Source organism: Thalassophryne amazonica, chromosome 13 (genome assembly GCF_902500255.1).
Source record: "Thalassophryne amazonica chromosome 13, fThaAma1.1, whole genome shotgun sequence".
NCBI classification, from domain to species: domain Eukaryota; kingdom Metazoa; phylum Chordata; class Actinopteri; order Batrachoidiformes; family Batrachoididae; genus Thalassophryne; species Thalassophryne amazonica.
Window position 1 is genome coordinate 96,894,653 of NC_047115.1, and position 19,578 is coordinate 96,914,230.

General features: G+C 43.6%; 1 protein-coding gene across 1 annotated transcript in view; it reads left to right on the forward strand.

Annotated features, from left to right (window-relative positions):
• pom121 (POM121 transmembrane nucleoporin) overlaps nt 1-19,578 on the forward strand; it is a gene marked incomplete at its 5' end in the record, with an annotated part of 95,869 nt that overhangs the window by 10,634 nt on the left and 65,657 nt on the right. Inside the window, one exon of the mRNA XM_034184424.1 lies at nt 12,142-12,303. Coding sequence (XP_034040315.1) covers nt 12,142-12,303 — 162 coding nt within the window. The remainder of the gene's footprint in view (nt 1-12,141; nt 12,304-19,578) is intronic.

A 19,578-nucleotide genomic window follows, 5' to 3' on the forward strand; every position in this document is an offset into this window, starting at 1 on the left:
TACACCAAGGCTACACTAAAGTCTGGCCTGCTTTTCCGCTCTTTTTATTAAGAGACGCCCTCATCACATAAACAAAAAACTTGTCCTAAGGGTGGGGGTGATGACGCAAGACAAGTTTCTTCCCGTAACATAAACGCATACGTCAATAAGTGCAGCTGTAAGGAAGAACACTTTCTGTAACACAGGTCAGCACATCTTGATCGTCTGTTGCAGTTATCAGCTGTTCTGCATCTGCCTGAAGTGTCCTGTCCTTCACACTCCTTCACACTAAGCACCACATCACAACAGTCAAAACGTTCTCTTACTCCCAGTCGTTAGAGGCTGCGAAAACAAAGTTATATTATAATAATAAGTACATCCAGCCCTTCATTCCCAGCTCAGCTTGACCCCAGAGTGCTAAAACAAAATTGAATTCTCAGGATTGCGTTAAGACAGGTGCAAAACAGCACAACACCGTTCTCATGAGAAAGAAGACAAAGCTAAAACAAGGTTGAATAACACGTACATTCTCAGGGTGAAGTGCAAAACAGCACAACACCGTTCTCATGAGAAAGAAGACAAATGTACAAATGTTTAACAGTGATAACATATATACAAAATCTTTAACATTCCCCTCCTGTTTATCGCCTGTTAAACATACAGTAGGCATCACTCAGCTTAGCACTTCTTTTTGAGATTTTCACTAAGAGGTTCATCATGGTATGTTCTCTCTATAGGCTTACACCCCAGAGGTGATGTCATCATTGTCACCATCATCGGTGTCTGGGTCATCATACTTCCATTGGTCTGGGTACAGGTCAGGAGAGCCATCGTCCTCCTCGTCGTCGTCTGTCCCCAGAAGTGGATATGATGCCGGACCCCCTCCTGGTCCTGGACTTATTGCTGTGGTTATCATTCTATTTACAAGGCCTCGGAGACATGGAATACAACAACATCCACACAATGTTAGAATTGCAGCAAATACTGCTATAGACACTAATAGTGAAGAAATCAAAGACCTCCATTTTCCCATCCCTTCCAGCCACCAATCCCAGCCTTCGGTGTTTACTCCACTGTGCTCTTTCGTCTTCCTGTTCAACGTCCTCAGCCCGTCAATGGCTTGAGTGAGACTGCCGTCTGCAGCCGTGTTGTTGGGAATGAATGTGCAGCATTGTTCTCCGAACATGGCACAAACACCTCCTTTCTCTGCCAACAACATATCCAGAGCAATACGATTCTGGAAGGCCATAAGGGACGTGGCTTCTAACTGTGAATGGACAGCCTTAAATCCTTCCTCAGTCCAATTTCCTAATTTCTGTACATTGTAGTGGATGTAGTTTATTCTGTCCACGTTTTTATTAATTGAACACCACCAACAGATGGAAGATTCGAATCCAGCTGCTATTTGATCAACCAGTTTATACTCGTCAGGCACTCCCCTGGGGACTCCTATTGCGTCAATATATGTTGGATTTCCCACTCCTTTCCAATCTCTTTTTACTCTATGTCTGGCTATGCCTTTCTGCCAATCTTCAGGAATAAGAGAGGCTGCATATGTCGTAACGTCTTCAGGGGTCATGGGTATGGCTTCAACTGGTAACAATAATGATATTAATGCACAATAACCTGACACATTTCGTGGCAGTCTGTCAAAGATTCTGTTATCCCCACACCACCACCATACGTCACTCCTCCCGACAGGTTTGAATGTGGGAGTACTATGGACCACATTCTTACACCAGGCGGTGTGGTTTAAGCTACCCAAAGTCTTACTTGTCCCTGTCAAGTGTACACATGTATGGTTAGCATGCCCAACTTTGCTTGAGAATAAAGGTTTAATCTTAGTCAATTTGGTCACTGGATAGATCTTGTCCCACTCAGAACAATTGTTGTTTGCCGCAATGTATGTCTGTGTCATAGCAGTCAGTAGACAGTCTTTGGGTAATGCTGCCGGTATTACCTGTAATATAGGTCTGGGTCCCATACATACAACACAGTCCTTCTTTGCTGCTAGTCCTGCTTGTTCTGCCATTAAAAGCCAATTATTATTTTGTCCACTAATTCCTGTAGTTACTAGGAACCAGTCATCTGCCTTCATGTCTTTTGTGCCTTGTACGGACACCCCCTTTGCTTGTATGGGCACCCCCTTTGCTTGTATGGACACCCCCTTTGACGTACTTAATTCGGTCAATATTGGTTGCTGTACTCTATCTGTTTCACAGAGGAAAAAATGGAAATACGGATCTTTTCCTTGTTTGTATACCCAAAGGAGGAACAACCAACAGTCTCCCTCTATATCAGGTGGGAATATGGTTCCTTTTTCTGTGGTATTCACCACTATAGACAGCTTATCATCTGTTTGATACATTTTGAGAATTTGACTCTGGTACTTAGCCCACTCGGTTTGTGCCCATCTTGGTGTCCATCTACTCCATTCATCGGCTACCAACGTTTCCCATCTCCTATCTTGTTGATCGTTGGTCATATACCATGAGAAACTATTTCCGTAATTAGTCCCTCTGTCACCATCCGGCATTCCATGGGTAAGAGCACTATATGGTACAGAGATGATCACAGAAGTATTTCTAGGAATGCAGGCTTGTACACCAAATCGGTACGCATTATTCCCATCACAGCTATGTACTGTGGCATTTATTATCGGACTGGGGTCTTCGTTACTTCTTTTTGGTCTCTGCAATCTGCGGATGTGATCCTTACTATCATGTCCCGTGCTCATGGCTTTTAATAATAATCCCAATTCAAAAAAGAAAAGTAGCATAACAAGGACTGTCCGTGGGGTCCAGAAACCCTCGTTCTTTTTCTTTTTTTCTTTCGCCATTTCTGCACACTACAGCACACCTATGTTCAGAACAGTGGCTTCTTAACGTCTTCTGCTAGCTTTCGTGTCTAACCTGGATCTTAACACCAAGCTCACACACTATTACTAGTCTTGTCCTACTGTTCTTACTTTTTGTCTGTGTCTGCAGAAATGACTTTCTTACAGTGAGTTAAATGAATCCATGTACTTCTTTCCCCAATTTTCAAAGCTGTGGGTGTTGTGAGTAGTACTTGATAGGGCCCTTCCCATTTAGGTGAATGCCAGTGTTTTCTCTTGATGCTTCTTATCAACACCCAGTCTCCAGGTACCACTTTAGGGTCCTCCTGTGGAGAAATGGGATCATCAGTGTTTGGAACTCTCCCTCGTTGTCCTTCTAACATTTTTCTCATGTAATCCGCCAAATTGGCTTCCTCAGGTACATCCCAAATTTGTCCATAATATGGCAATCGATATTTTCTGCCAAACAATGTTTCATACGGTGTCAACCCCATGGTACTAGTTATGTTTATATACATTTTTACCAAATCTACACAATGCGTCCATGGTCTGCCTGTTTCCTCCATTGTCTTTCTAAGTCTGTTTTTTACTGTTCCATTCATCCTTTCCACTAATCCGGCGCTTTGTGGATGATAAGCACAATGATTTTTGAGATTAACCTGTAGCGCTTCTCCTACGTATTGCACTATTGTATTAACAAAATGCGCTCCATTATCTGAATAGACTGTTTCTGGTATTCCAAATCGTGGGATGATGTCTTTGCATAATGCTTTAGCCACTGTAAGTGAATCTGCATGTTTTGTAGGGAACAATTCTACCCATTTTGAGAAGGCATCAATTATGACTAAACAAAATTCCTTCCCTTCATGTTTACTCAGCTGTATATAATCCATATGAATCACTTGAAAGGGATATTGTGGTGTTGGAAATTTACCTCTTTGGGGTCTCAAATTGCCTTGTGAGTTGTGTTTTGCACATATCATGCATGCTCTACAATGCTGTTTTGCATATGCATCGAACCCATAAAGACAAAAAATAGATTGCAATTGCGATATCATACCCCCTGATGAGACATGCGTCACGCCATGGCTCATAATAGCTGCCCATGTAAACATATTTTTTGGCAATATGGGTTTCTTTTGTGGTCATACGTACAAGTCATTTGCATACGTAGCTCCTTTAGCTATCCACATTTCGTTCCATGAGAACGAAATTGGCTAAACATGCTGACATGACTTGAGAATAAATAGTTGGGCTCTCTGCGTAACCCTGCGGTAATCTGGTGAATGTATATCGTTGTCCTTTAAAGGTAAAAGCAAACCAGAATTGACTATCTGGATGTACTGGCACAGAGAAAAATGCATTACTTATGTCAATTACTGAGAAACTATTAGAATTTGGTCTCAGCAAATTTAACAAGGTGTGTGGATCTGGGACACATGGTGCTCTTTTAATCACAGCAGCATTTACTGCCTGCAGATCTTGAATCATTCTCCACCCCACTGAGGGCAGAGCCTTTTTTACAGGAAATATGGGTGTGTTACATGGTGAATCTGGACATGGCACTATTACTCCTGCTGTTAATAAATCCTCTATTACTGGCCTGATTCCGTCAATTGCATCAGGTTTCAATGGATACTGTCTTACACATGGTCTGTATTCTGTTTTTGGCCTTATAACTACAGGTTGTGCATTTTTAATCAGTCCTACGTCTGAAGGACCTGTTGTCCACAATCCTGATGGTACTGAAGAGAGAAGAGCATCTTCTTCAGGACTCAACTGAAACACTCAGGATTGTGAAGTGGACACATCAATGTGTGTTCCAGCTGTCAGCACCAATGAGACATTAACTGGCACTTTATACAACTTGGTTGATGGACTGAACTCCGTTCGTGGTCCAACTCTGCTCCAATCAGAGGCTGACAAAGCTGTTATGACTGTCAGTCCCAATTCTTGCCATTCTGTCAAATATGGCTTACAAAGTGACATATGTAATGGCATGCCTGTGAATCTCAATTTTGATACATCTTCAGTGGCGCCTGTTACTGTTATGACAGCTGTTGAGTTGCCATCATGAATCAAATCGGTCATTGTCAGCTTCACAGGTGAAACATTTTTCAATTTAGTTTCATAGTCACCATCCGGACCTGGAGGATCTTTATGCCACATTGTGACATGCAGGTCAGGTGGTGACATCTGTTGTTCAGGATTTTTTAGTAGGGCTGTCGCTTGCAAGACGACATCTTTACCCCATCCTGCAGCATCTTCTTCTGAAATGTCAAATGTATAGTAATAGTGGAATGTGGGGTCATCGCTTTCTTCTCTTACCATGTTAACGCCTCCTGTGCGTTCAACAACTAATTTCCCTTGTTCCACAATTATGGACAAGCCCAATGCAGTCAATCCGTCTCGTCCTAGGAGGTTAACTGGACATTGTGGCATGCTCAACACTGACATAGTACACGTCAGGCCAAATGGATCTGTCAACGTTATGGGTTTGGTGATAGGGACGTCTGATGTTTGTCCATTTGCAGAGCGAACCCTAAAGATTTCGTTGCTTAATTGATGGACAGGTATGTTGTCATTACATGTGGTTCTACATGCTCCTGTATCACAAAGGAATGTCACTGGTCGTCCATTTACCAACAAAGTCACTTCTGGTTTTGGTACCGGATTTCCCAGCAAGGCACACAGATCCATATCACAATCAGACTGCCTATCTGATGTGGAATCATGGATTATGGATTCTAGTCATTGTGGATACTGTGGCTGCGGAGGATTATTCCGTTGTGGAATTCTCCCTGCTGCTCCCTCAGTAGGTGGATTCGGACAATTTCTATACATATGTCCCTCTCTTCCACAGTTCCAACAAATCAGGGGACCACGTGGTGGCCCTCCCTGTCTGTGCTGCTGTTGTGGTTGCCAGGGTCCTTGATGTTGTGGCTGTCCACCTTGTCTATTTTGCCATGGCTTTTTGGGGCATTTGCACTGCTTCTGCTGTCTTAAGTTACCCTGCTGGTAATATATTTCATCATCTCCATGTGCTACATACACTCCTTTGTCGCTGTTTCTTGTCTTTTTCTGCTTTAAGACTTCTTCTGCATGACAGCAGTGTGTATGTGTTTCTTCCAATGTGCCTGTAGGCAATCCAATCCAATGTTTCTGTATCCAAGCTTTTATATCCTTATTGGAATGTTGGATCAGAGCGTTTTTCAATTGTTGTTCATACACAGGTGTTCCTGGCAATATGCCACTATGGACCCTAAATACATTCTCAAATCTGCATCTAAACTCTGTCCATGGCTCTCCTTCTTTCTGAGTTGTCCTGGTAATTTCAGTATAATTTATCTTTGGTCCTAACACTCCTTTTGCACGTGTAATCATAGCTTCCACTCTTGTTTCTAAGACTAGATCATCATGTGTCAGTGGTACGCCTTGTTGATCTGCAGGATTCCAGTCTCCGCGTACCTGACTCCATTTAGGGCCACATGCTTTCATCCACACCTGTTGGACTTCAGGTCCATTAAGGTGGTAAGATGTTCTAATGTTTTCTATATCCTGCAGAAAGCCCTCGATATCGACATGTGGCGATGGTATCATGTCGACTGCTGCTTTGATATCATCAGCATTCCATGTCCGATAAACGAGCATGGTTGATAGCTGGCCTGCTGTTCCTGCACGAGGATTTGGTACTTCTATCATAGGATAGGCACCTCCCTGATCACTATGTTCCACCATGGGAGGGGCTGTAGGCACTTTCGCTTGACTGCGTGTTTGTGGTTTTTCTGGTTTTTCTCTTTTTACCTTAGGTTTTACTGCCAAATCATACTGTGGTGGCGGTACATCGTCATCCTCTGGTAGAGGAGATAAAGGTCTCTTTGTCACCGACGATCCAGCCGGCGGTGATTGTTGAGGCTGTTCTGGCTCTCTGTGCTGAATTATCACATCTTCTTCTGCCTTACCTACAGCTTTCTTTTTCCTTGCTTTCTCTAATCGTCGCTTCTCTGCTCCTTTCTGTCTGTTCTCTGCTTCTTCCTCCCAAAATGCCACTAAATCTGCCCCTACTTTCTGCATCTTTTTCTCATCACCTTTATGTTCCCGTTCTAACTCCTTCTTCAGCTTTTGTATGCTGATCAGGTTCAGTCGTCCGTCAAAGTCATGTTTATTTATCCAGGTCTCCAATTTCTTTGTTGCTTTTGGATTTTTTGCCTCCATAAATTTCCAGTCGTCAGTTGATAAATTTTCCTTATTTTTAGACGTCTTACCCCCCATTTTTATTATATTTTTTATCCCTTGTTATAATTTGGACTTCAGACGGGGGCACACCTAGGGTGTTCTAAATCTGAAGTTTTCACACTTTCTTTGGACGTGACAATTAATTTGCCGTCGTGTGGTTGATTCCTTTCACCTCCCCGTAGGAAGCGGAATCACTTGCCTCTGCTTCCACACGCACGGTTGTCACTAACGTTGTCCAAAGTATTACACTTTCACACAGTTATTTACACTTACACAATACACTATGTACACATAGAAACACTTTTAATAATCGTACGCGTATTCTTATGCCAGGGGAGCTCGCCCTCCCGTGAAATTTAACTAATGTCCTGCATTAGGGGACTCCGCCGTCCCTGCCAGATTTAACTGCTTTTTTACAGTGCACGTATTTCTACCCGGGATTTCCTTTACGTATTAAAACAGAGGAGTCCGTATCCTCCTTCCGGAATTTAACTACGTGCGTCCCTCGCAACCGTAGAGGAGTCCGCCCTCCTTACAGAGTTTAACTGTGTTTCATTAACAGACGATTCTGTATCATCGCTTGCGGAATTTAACTGTTTTATGCGATCTGATCACCACTCACTCAGTACTGTTTACAAAGAAATTTTACTCACTGACTCGACTTCCTGTCTGTCTTCTTCGGGAAAATCTCGTCAACCAGACGATGCCAACGGTGGTCGACAATTGCAGACACGATCAATCGATCGATCGGACCTTGGCCAAGGATTTACGTCTGGACTTGACGACCTCCGCCGGACACCTCCGGTGTTGTTGAGATCCCGGACGAGCCCCCAGTCAATGTTGGGTATTTTCTCCTCCAAACATTTTTAAAACCTTTAACAAGACAAACAGAGTCAAGAAACACCAGTGAGACAGAAAGTCAAATTTTACGCGCGGAGTGCAGTCAGGCTGTACACCAAGGCTACACTAAAGTCTGGCCTGCTTTTCCGCTCTTTTTATTAAGAGACGCCCTCATCACATAAACAAAAAACTTGTCCTAAGGGTGGGGGTGATGACGCAAGACAAGTTTCTTCCCGTAACATAAACGCATACGTCAATAAGTGCAGCTGTAAGGAAGAACACTTTCTTTTACACAGGTCAGCACATCTCGTTCGTCTGTTGCAGTTATCAGCTGTTCTGCATCTGCCTGAAGTGTCCTGTCCTTCACACTCCTTCACACTAAGCACCACATCACAACAGTCAAAACGTTCTCTTACTCCCAGTCAATAGAGGCTGCGAAAACAAAGTTATATTATAATAATAAGTACATCCAGCCCTTCATTCCCAGCTCAGATTGACCCCAGAGTGCTAAAACAAAATTGAATTCTCAGGATTGCGTTAAGACAGGTGCAAAACAGCACAACACCGTTCTCATGAGAAAGAAGACAAAGCTAAAACAAGGTTGAATAACACGTACATTCTCAGGGTGAAGTGCAAAACAGCACAACACCGTTCTCATGAGAAAGAAGACAAATGTACAAATGTTTAACAGTGATAACATATATACAAAATCTTTAACAATATGAGATGTGCATCATATTTCAGTCAAATTGGCTCTATTTGTCATACAATAGATAAAAAAAACATTAATGTTGAATTATTTTAGTTTATTCTACTTCACTTTAACAAATTTCCATTCCATTCTGCATGTGCAAAAAGAATAACTACACCCAAAACCTGTTTCATTTCAATGAGCTGGCAAAGCCGCAAGACATGAAAACACATAAAACATTCAACATAAAATAATTTTAAAACTAGTGTGTGGTCTGCAACAATGTTCATTTGGTCTCCCTCTGATTTAAAAGTGCAATGGAGTGTGGCACAAATGAGTTCTTGTATCTCTTCCTCCTGTAACGATGCACTCTAAAGGGCTTCCCAGAAGGAAGCAGCTCATATTCACGGTTCAGAACATGGGTTGAGTCTGTAGAGATTTTATCCGCAAGTCGTAAGGCTCGTTTCCTGCACAGCTCTGTGAATTTGTTCTCCACCGAGTGGCCCACAATTTTGGAGCAGATGTTAAGGATCCTCAGTATCCTGTTCTTCAGCTGCACTGAGAGGCCACAGAACCACACAAAGCTGCCATACAGCAACACACACTGAATGGTAGCTGTGTAGAACACGTCCAGAATGATTGGACTGGCTCCAAAGGTTCAGAGTCTCCTTAGAAAGTATATTCTCCGCTGCAGCTTGTTGCACAGATAGACTGTGTGAACACTCCAGGAGAGGGCGCTGTCCACATACACTCCTAAATATTTGAAAGAATCAGACTGTTTAATGATCTCCTGATGTATAACCACAGGAGCAATGGTGAGTTGAGTTTGGCCAAAGATGACTTCCTCAGTCTTGGCTGAGTTTATAATAAGTACGTTCTGGTCACACCACTCAACCAGGCTTTTGACACAGTCATGGTACAGACCTGGTTGTTCTTTTGCTGAGAGTAGTGCCACCAGTGCTGCGTCATCTGAAAATTGAATTAGATGATGGTTAAACTCTTTTATGATGCAGTCATTGGTGTAGATGGTAAACAGTACAGGGGAACTGACACAGCCCTGAGGAACCCCGCAGTTTGTACTGATCAGGGGAGATAGTGTGTTGTTTATTTTGACCAGCTGTAATCGGTCTGTGAGGAAGGAGTGATACCAGTGGATAAGGTACAGTGAGGAAATTAATATTTGAACACCCTGCGGTTTTGCAAGTTCTCCCACTTAGAAATCATGGAGGGGTCTGAAATTTTCATCTTAGGTGCATGTCCACTGTGAGAGACATAATCTAACAAAAAAAAAAAATCCAGAAATCACAATGTATGATTTTTTTTTTTTTAAGTAATTTATTTGTATGTTACTGCTGCAAATAAGTATTTGATCACCTACCAACCAGCAAGAATTCTGGCTCACACAGACCTGTTAATTTTTCTTTAAGAAGCCCTCTTATCCTGCACTCTTACACTCAATCAGTCACACTCCAACCTGTCCACCATAGCCAAGACCAAAGAGCTGTCTAAGGACACCAGGGACAAAACTGTAGACCTGCACAAGGCTGGGATGGACTACAGGACAACAGGCAAGCAGCTTGGTAGAAGACAACTGATTATTTATTAGAAAGTGGAAGAAACACAAGATGACTGTCAGTCTCCCTCGGTCTGAGATTCCATGCAAGATCTCACTTTGTGGGGTAAGGATGATTCTGAGAAAGCTCAGAACTACACAGGAGGACCTGGTCAATGACCTGAAGAGAGCTGGGACCACAGTCACAAAGATTACATTAGTAACACATGATGCTGTCATGGTTTAAAATCCTGCAGGGCAGCAAGGTCCCCCTGCTCAAGCCAGCACATGTCCAGGCCCGTTTGAAGTTCACCAGTGACCATCTGGATGATCCAGAGGAGGCATGGGAGAAGGTCATGTGGTCAGATGAGACTTCACTTTAAATGTGTAATAAGTCCGTTTCAGACGATCAGCACAGACCCTTTCTCTTAAAAGGCTTTATTTTATTCAGCATGTGGCTTTGTAAACTTGTAGCATCGCCTGCTACATTGATTAGCGCTTACATTAGTCATGGGCATGCTCTATGGTCTTCTCGTTTTTTTGTGGGAGTGTTACAGTGCCACCTACAGGCCTGGCACATGTACTACAGCTTTAAACGAAGCCTCGAGGCAATGAATTTGCCTTGAACATTTTTTGTAATCGAATTACTCAATTGTTTCAGCCCTAAATGGATGGGGGTCATGTATTGCGAGATTTTGGCAAAGATTTGATGAGTTTTTATCAGCAGACTGTAGAGTTAATTTATCAGTGCAGCTGTTGTGGAAATGTTGCACTCCACAGCCGTTTTTTTTCAAAGGCTTTGCTATTTGCCAAGTATCCACAGAAAACAAGGAATTTGATGTCGGTTTGAGCTGCTCTGTACAGCATGTAGAAATATACACTAAACACTGAATAAATCACAGCAATAAACCGTGCAAATGAAATGTGCAATAAGAAAAAAAAAAGAATGTCCTGTCCGCAGACTGAAGATTTCACAGAGCGCCTGGGCTTATGGTTTGGCAAAACTCTTAATGTGAAAAAATAAATAATTACCTAAACAGAGAGAGAGGGAACATCCTAAACTTAAAAATCTGCATGATGGCACAGCAACATTGTGCCATTGCTTCCGGAGAGCCCTGCCACTACTGATATTGTCTAAAAATACAAAAGTACTTTTTTATCCGATTAATCGATAAAATAATCAATAGAATATTCGATAGCTGCAGCCCTAGCACTGATGTTTGTGCCGGAGGACTTACGTGCATTCAGATGTTGAAATGTGGTGGCCACTTGTGACACTGAGATTACCACTTTGTCTTCAGGCTGTACTGGGACTGGGCTCAGAGCCTCCCTGCAGCTCTCCTCACTTCCAACAGTCTCAAAAACGTGTGAAAAAGGTGTTCAGTTCACCTGCAGTAGCACTCGCATCCTCCACAGGAAATGACAGTGGTCTGTCTACCATCCCAGCCATGGTTTTCTTAGTCCTGCATGGTCTCCTGGAATCATTTGTTCTGAACAACTCCTCTAGATGTTTTCTCTGGGCTTGACTTCTTTATTTGTCTCCTCAGCTCCCTGTCCATCTTCTTGAGCTGCGTGTCTAATAATCTTAGACAGGCTTTGCTTTCATGACATATTTCTTAGCACACTGCAGCACACTTGAGTAGCTCCTGAAATTAGCATCTCTATACACAATACAAGTTGTGTGAAAAGACGGACAAAAAATTTTGGGGGAGGGGGGAGATTTTTTTGGTGGGCAAATACACCTGAAAATGCAGAAGAATGCATCTTGAGATTTCATATTTTTCTGGGGGAGGAACCCCCAGATCCTCCACCAGGGCTTCCGGCCTTCAGACCTTGCCAAAAAACTTCAGTCCCCCACCACCACCCTCGGCCCACTTTCATCACAGTAAATGGAGTAAGCTGTTGAAGATGAGTGGGTGTGTGTATAATTTCTTTTAATGTCTTAGTTTTGTGTGCACGTTGACTTGAATTGCAGATGCTGACCACTCCGGTTCTTCTGCTTTTCAGCTTGGACCCTGCGAGGTGTACCAGACTACCCAGTGAACTAGCTGACCCTTGTTCCAGAGAAGCCATACTTAAAGTGCTCAGGGAAAGCCGCAAGAGAGACATGAATCACATTGACGACGATGATGGCAGAACCTGCAGAGCTGAACAGAAAAGCAAAAGAAGGTAGAGATTTTTTTAATACAATAAAACTCGCCTAAACTGTCATCGTATAAACCGGATATTTGGACTCACCGAACAAAATTAAAAGTCCCAATGTTTTTGTATGGGTTTCTATGTAATAAACACAGCATATAATGGGTTTTATCTGTTTTATACATAAAGCGGATTTTGTCCATTTTATAAATATAGCAGATTTTGATACAAGATAATTTATTGATCATATGCAGGTTAACACAGAGTCAACAGTGCAATGAAATGCTTAGGATGAGAAGGACTGTTCAAATTCGCAGGAAGTACTAATAGCATGCAAAATAAATACTGAAAATATAAGCATATATAAAAAAATAAAATAATAATAATAGTCAGCAGTAGTCAGGTTGTAGTATTCACAGGTTGTAGTATTGTTCATATTGCACATAGTATTATTGCACATGATATATTGCACAGTTGTGTAGCAAGTTATTGCACAGGTAATAATAAATAGTAAAAACTGAGATGAGTTATGGTTAAAGGTAAGGTGGTGACATACAAGATAGTCACATTGACAACAGCAATAGACATATAGTGTTAAAGAAGTGGCTTAGTGCAGTTATTATCATAGTTCTGTGTTATTTAGAGTTCAGTAGTCTGACAGCCTGTGGATAGTAACTGTTCCTGAGTCTTTTGGTACGGGCTGGCAGACTCCTATACCTCCTGCCAGAGGGTAACAGTTCGAATAGTCCTTTTGCGGGGTGAGTGTGATCCTTAATGATGCTGCGTGCCTTACGCTGGTACCAACTGTGGTAAATGTCCTGGATGGTGGGAAGACTGCTGCCAGTGAGGTCCTCAGCCATGCATACCACCCTCTGCAGTGCTTTCTGACTCTGGCTGGTGCAGCTCCCGTACCACACTATGAGGCAGCCCATCAGCACACTCTCGATGATGCACCTGTAGAAGATCGTGAGGATGGTGGTGTTCGTGCCAAACTTCTTCAGCCTTCTCAGGAAGTAGATTCTCTCCCGGGCTTTCTTAACCACAGTGCCTGCATGTAAGGTCCAGGATAAGTCCTCGGTGATGTGGACGCCGAGGAACTTGAAGCTGCTGACCTGCTCCACCTCGATGTTGTTGATGTGGATGGGGGAGTGCTGACCTCCGCGCTGTCTCCTGAAGTCCACTATCATCTCCTTAGTTTTGCTGACGTTCAGATAGAGGTTATTCTCCTGGCACCAGCTGGTCAGTGATTTCACCTCATCTGTGTAGGCAGTCTCGTCGTTGTCAGTGATGAGGCCCAAGATGGTGGTGTCGTCAGCAAACTTGAGGATCACGTTAGAGCAGTGCTTGGCTGTACAGTCATACGTGAAGAGGGAGTAGAGAAGTGGACTGAGAACACAGCCCTGAGGAGCACCTGTGCTGAGGACAAGTGTGGAGGAGAGGTGTCTGCCGTTTCTCACCGCCTGTGGTCTGTTAGTGAGGAAGTCCAAGATCCAGCAGCATATGGACTTCTCCAGGCCTAGGGCAGGGAGCTTGGTGACCAGTTTGGAGGGGATTGTGGTGTTGAATGCTGAGCTGTAATCAATGAAGAGCATTCTCACATACATATTCCCCTTCTCCAGATGGCTGAGGGAGGTATGAACTGCCAGAGCAATGGCATCCTCTGTCGACCTGTTTGCTCTGTATGCTAACTGCAGGGCATCTAGGGTGTCGGGGAGGGAGGCACAGACATGTTTCTTAATGATCCGCTCAAAGCACTTCATGATGACAGATGTGAGTGCTATGGGCCGAAAGTCATTTAGGCAGGTTGCTGTGGGGGTCTTTGGGATAGGAACAACAGTGGAGGTCTTGAAGGTGGTGGGCACAAAAGACAAGCTCAGTGACAGATTGAAGATGTTGGTAAACACCTCGGTGAGTTGGTCAGCGCAGACTTTCAGCACCCGCCCTGGGATGCCGTCGGGCCCAGGAGCCTTACAAGGGTTTACTCTCTTGAACGCCCGTCTCACTGTAGCTGTGTCTATGTGGAGTGTGTGTCCACATGTGGTTTGGTGACAGGTGTGGTGTTGTCTGCATCAAACCGGGCGTAGAAGGTGTTGAGCTCATCCGGGAATGATGCGCTGGACATCTCCACAGACCTGTTCCTCCCCTTGTAGTCTGTCATGCAGTGGCCATACCACACCTGCCGCACGTCGTTGCTCTGTTGGGCAGATTCGACCCTCTTCCTATACTCCTGCTGTGATGTTCGTACAGTCTTTCTGAGGTCGTACTTAGCTGCTTTGTAGGCCTCAGGGTCTCCAGAATTAAAGGCAGCGGTGCGTGCTTTGAGTTTGGCACGTACCTCTAGCCCGACCCATGGTTTCTGGTTAGGGTAGGTGCAGATGGTGGTTTTTGGTACAATATCCTCAATGCACTTCCCTATATAACCAATGACAGAGTCTGTGTATTCGTTGAGGTCTCCCTCTGCTGAGTCTGCAAACATCTGCCAGTCGGTTATCTCGAAGCAGTCCTGGAGAGCTTCGTCTGCTGCAGTGTCCCATTTGAATATTTCCCTAGGAACCGGTTTTTCCTGTTTCAGTCTCTGTCTGTAGGCAGGAAGGAGGAGGACCATGTTGTGGTCCGACTTGCCTAGAGCGGGGCGGAGGAGGGGTTTGTAGCTGTCCTTAAAGGGTGTATAGCAGTGGTCTAGGGTCTGATCTCCCCTGGTGGCCATAGTAATATGCTGATAGTATTTGGGCAATACTTTTTTCATGTTTGTTCGATTAAAGTCTCCCAAAACAATGAAAGGGGTGTGTGTTTTCAAGTCCATTTATAATCCCATACAGCTCGTCCAGGGCTTGGGTTTTAATAGCCTCGGATGTAGTAGGTGGAATATACACTACACTTAGTATCACTGAGCTGAATTCTCTGGGCAGATAAAAGGGCCTTACTTTAATGGTGAGTAACTCTAGGACTTGTGTACAATGAGACGCTAGGATACGAACGTCATAAAGCACACACCCCCTCCGCCCAGCTTGCCTGAGTTTTTGGTCCGGTCCAGCCGATGAATGGTGAAGTTATCTGGTGTTAACAAGCCGTCAGGCACGTCCGGCTCCAGCCAGGTCTCGCTAAAAGCGTAAACACAACAGCTTCTAGTGTCCCGTTCACAGCTAATCCGTGCACGTAAATCGTCCATTTTATTCCTCAAAGACTGCATGTTGGCGAGGAGGATAGAGGGAAGCGGAGATTTATTAAGTCTCTGTCGAGTTCTGCACAGAATACCGGCTCTTTTTTCTGTCCATGTCTTTTTCTTTGTACCGCGGCGTCGTGAAGAACAAAGAAACAGGAACGTGTTTAGGACCAGGGGCAGCACGTCCGCTGTGCCGTCCTCGAAGAGCGGCTCCTCTCCCGCTGAGGAATATAAATCCAAAAGTGTTGCACGGTTTATGATTATCCATTATATGCGGTTTATGATTATCCATTATATGTGAGTTTTACTGTATATATTTTATGTTTCAGTCACTGTATGTTGATCTCTCTGCACCTTAGCCAAGAGGTTCCAGAACCTATTTTGTTTAACTTTACACATTTCATTGTACTGAGTCATGTTGTCACTCTTCATTTTCATGTTTTCATTCACTGTTATGTTTAAGAGACACATTTTTTTCAGCTTTCATTGTCCTATGTCACACTTGGAGTGGGAAGAGCAGAGAGCTCAGTGGGATATTGTGCTCCAGTGTTGGTGTGGAGTTCCAGCTATATTAGTAATATAGAGGAACATTGAATATGGAAACATGGGTTTGATTCCCTGGATCTCTACATGATGTTCTGCAGTGGTGGCAGCAAACCGAATCACAGAGTCTAAATACCGAAGCTGCCTTATTGTGTTATTGTGACAAAAATGCCTTTTCCTCCATTGCTGCTTAGACACTCTGTATACATGTCACAGATGGGAGTGGCTACTGCCAACAGCCATCAGGGGGAAAAAAGTTGTCAGACTTCTGCCCTTTCTCAGCTCTGTGACAGAACCACTTTTTCTCTGTGGTCACTTCCTGATGTCTACCTTTTAGCCTGTCTGTTGGCATCATTTTCAATTTCAATTTATTTTCATTTATATAGTGCCAAATCACAACAGAGTTGCCTCAAAGCGCTTCACACAGGTAATGTCTAAACTTACCAACCCCCAGAGCAACAGTGGTAAGGAAAAACTCCCTCTGAGGAAGAAACCTCAAGCAGACCAGACTCAAAGGGGTGACCCTCTGCTTGGGCCATGATACAACCATAAATTACAGAACAATTCACGGACGAATATACAAGAAATGCAATTGGCGCACAGGACAGGAGGATCGCCAACACAAACACAGCTCCCATCTCTGGATGGAGCTGCACCTTAAACAGAGAGAAAAAGCAGAATCAGGCATCAGAAAGACAAAAAAATACTGTATAATTTACCAGCATTAAACAACAAGAAAAACAGAAATACTAAGGTGATCGCCGGCCACTAGCCCTAAACTTCACTAAAAGACCCAGAATTTAGGTAAAGTTGAGGCCGGAACTCGCTCCAATTACTAATAAAGGATTTAAAAGAGTAAAAAGCATAAAACAAAACTGTACCAGTATGCTAGCCATATGAAAGGGAAAATAAGTGCATCTTAAGTCTGGACTTGAAAGTCTCCACAGAATCTGACTGTTTTATTGACGCAGGGAGATCATTCCACAGAACAGGGGCACGATAAGAGAAAGCTCTGTGACCTGCAGACTTCTTATTCACCCTAGGGACACAAAGTAGTCCTGCACCCTGAGAACGTAAAGCCCGGGCCGGTACGTAAGGTTTAATTAGGTCAGCTAGGTAGGAGGGTGCCAGTCCATGAATAATTTTATAGGTTAGTAGCAGAACCTTAAAATCTGATCTCACTGGGACAGGAAGCCAGTGAAGGGATGCCAAATGGGTGTAATGTGGTTGAACTTTCTGCTTCGTGTCAAAAGTCTGGCTGCAGCATTTTGAACCACTTGGAGACCCCTAATGCTAGACTGCGGTAAACCAGAAAATAGAACATTTCAGCAATCCAATCTAGAAGAGATAAATGCATGGATTAGGGTCTCAGCATCAGCCATACGAATCTTCGCTATATTGTGCAGGTGGAAGAAAGCAGTATTTCTAATGTGGAGGCCAAAGGACAGCGAAGGATAAAAAACGAGCCGAGGCTGAGCGTTAACTGGTCAAATTGATGCCGATGTCTCACTGGACCAAGAACCATCATTTCAGTCTTATCAGAGTTTAAAAGTAGGAAGTTTCTAGACATCCACCTTCTCACTGCTGCAAGGCAATCTTCTAAGGATTTTATGTGATCAAGATTACCAGCAGTTATTGGCATGTATAACTGAGTATCATCTGCATAGCAGTGAAAGGTAATCCCAAAACGCCGCAATATGTGCCCAAGGGGTGCTATATAAAGGGAGAAAAGCAGGGGGCCTAAGACAGACTCCTGTGGAACCCCAAATTTCATGTCACTAAGGTTAGAGGTCAAGTATGATGTCAGCCATGCAAGGGCACTCCCAGTAATCCCAAAATGATTTTCCAGCCTGTCAAGTAGAATATGATGATCCACTGTATCAAATGCAGCACTGAGATCTAACAGCAACAGAACCGTAGTGGTGTCCGAATCCATTGTAAGCAGAAGATCATTCACCACTTTAGTGAGAGCCGTCTCTGTGGAATGATATTTTCTAAAAGCAGACTGCAGTGGCTCAAAGAGATTATTTTCAGTAAGATAGTCTATGAGCTGCCGTGACACCACTTTTTTCAGAAGTTTAGAGAAAAATGACAGATTTGATATCAGCCGATAGTTTGTCAATACACTAGGGTCAAGATTAGGTTTCTTAAGTAATGGTTTAATCACTGCAGATTTGAAACATTTAGGAACAGATCCAGAAGTTAAAGAAAGATTAATAATTTCCAGTACAGTCGGCCCAAGAGTGGGCCACAGGTCCTTAAACAGTTTTGTTGGTATAGGATCAAATAAACAGGTTGTGCTTTTTGTTGACATTACGAGTTTTGTCAGCATGCCTAGTGAGATACTATCAAATTCTGTAAATCTAGGTAATACCTCAGTAGTGGCGCCCACCTCAGTAGCAGGGTGTAGTGGCTGGGTTAAGGCATGCCGGGATATGTTTAACCTGATGTTTTCTATTTTCTTCCCAGACTAATCCAGGAAATCTTGTGCTGTAAAAGGAGAGTGAAGTTTTGAGCACCGAGTTTAAACTATCCACAAGTCTGTCTCCTGACTGGGTATTTGTCAAATGTGAAGCTAAGACATCAGGCAGTCCAGCTTTTCATTCTTTTCTTTTATTTTCTGGGCATGTTGATTGCAGAGTATGAGGCTGTTCTACACAGTTCCCATCATTCATTCATTTTCTGCCACTTGTCCTGGTCGCGGTGACAGCAGACCAAGCAGCCCCACCCACTCTTCACTATCCTCAACCAAGTCCTGGAATTCTTCCCGGTGCATCCCCAAGCCCGCTGGGAAATATAATCCCTCCAGCGTGTCCTGGCAGTGTCAGATTTCCAAAGATGACATTGCAGGTGTGCGTACTCACGCTTTTACAAATCTGATTTATGTATTTGTTGCACCCACTGTTTTCAGTTTTTCTTCCCATTTCATAAATGGTGCCCCTGACCTTTATCGAGCAACACACTAATGCACTATTTGAAGGTAAAGTCTGTGTTCGGCTCACCACAGTTTGACACACATCAGAAAAGGCCCGTTTTCAATGTGTTAACAATTTCAGACTCCCAACCACGTTCTCTGCCTGTTCTTAGCTCAGGATCAGGGCAAGACCAGTGCAGGCTTTAGACATTTTCATGCCAATCATGGAAAGAGTTCCTTGGATGCGCAGGTCTAGTCCAAAGTTTGGACACATTTTTCCATTTAATTGAATGGGAAATTGTGTCCAAACCTTTGCCGACTTGTGCCAAGTAATGTGCCTGCTCCGGAGGACGTAGTGCCAAACAAGGACAGGGGGAGCTGCCTGGGGAAGTTTGTCAAGGTTCACCAAACTGTAATTATGCAAGAAACTAGTTGATGGTTACCAAAAGTGTCTGGGACTGGAAACAGTAGGACTAGGGATAGGTATCAAAAACCAGTTCCTTTTAAGAATCGATAAGAAATTCTGCAGTCCACCGACATCAATAGCCTTTTTGCTTAACGTTTCCCTTATCGGTGCTTCAGTTCCCATTACGCCGGAGCAGCGTAAAAATGGCCAACACAGACAACCATAAAAATGTTGAACATCGGTGACGATAATCTGTGGCCCTTGACCGTGAAAGCGCAT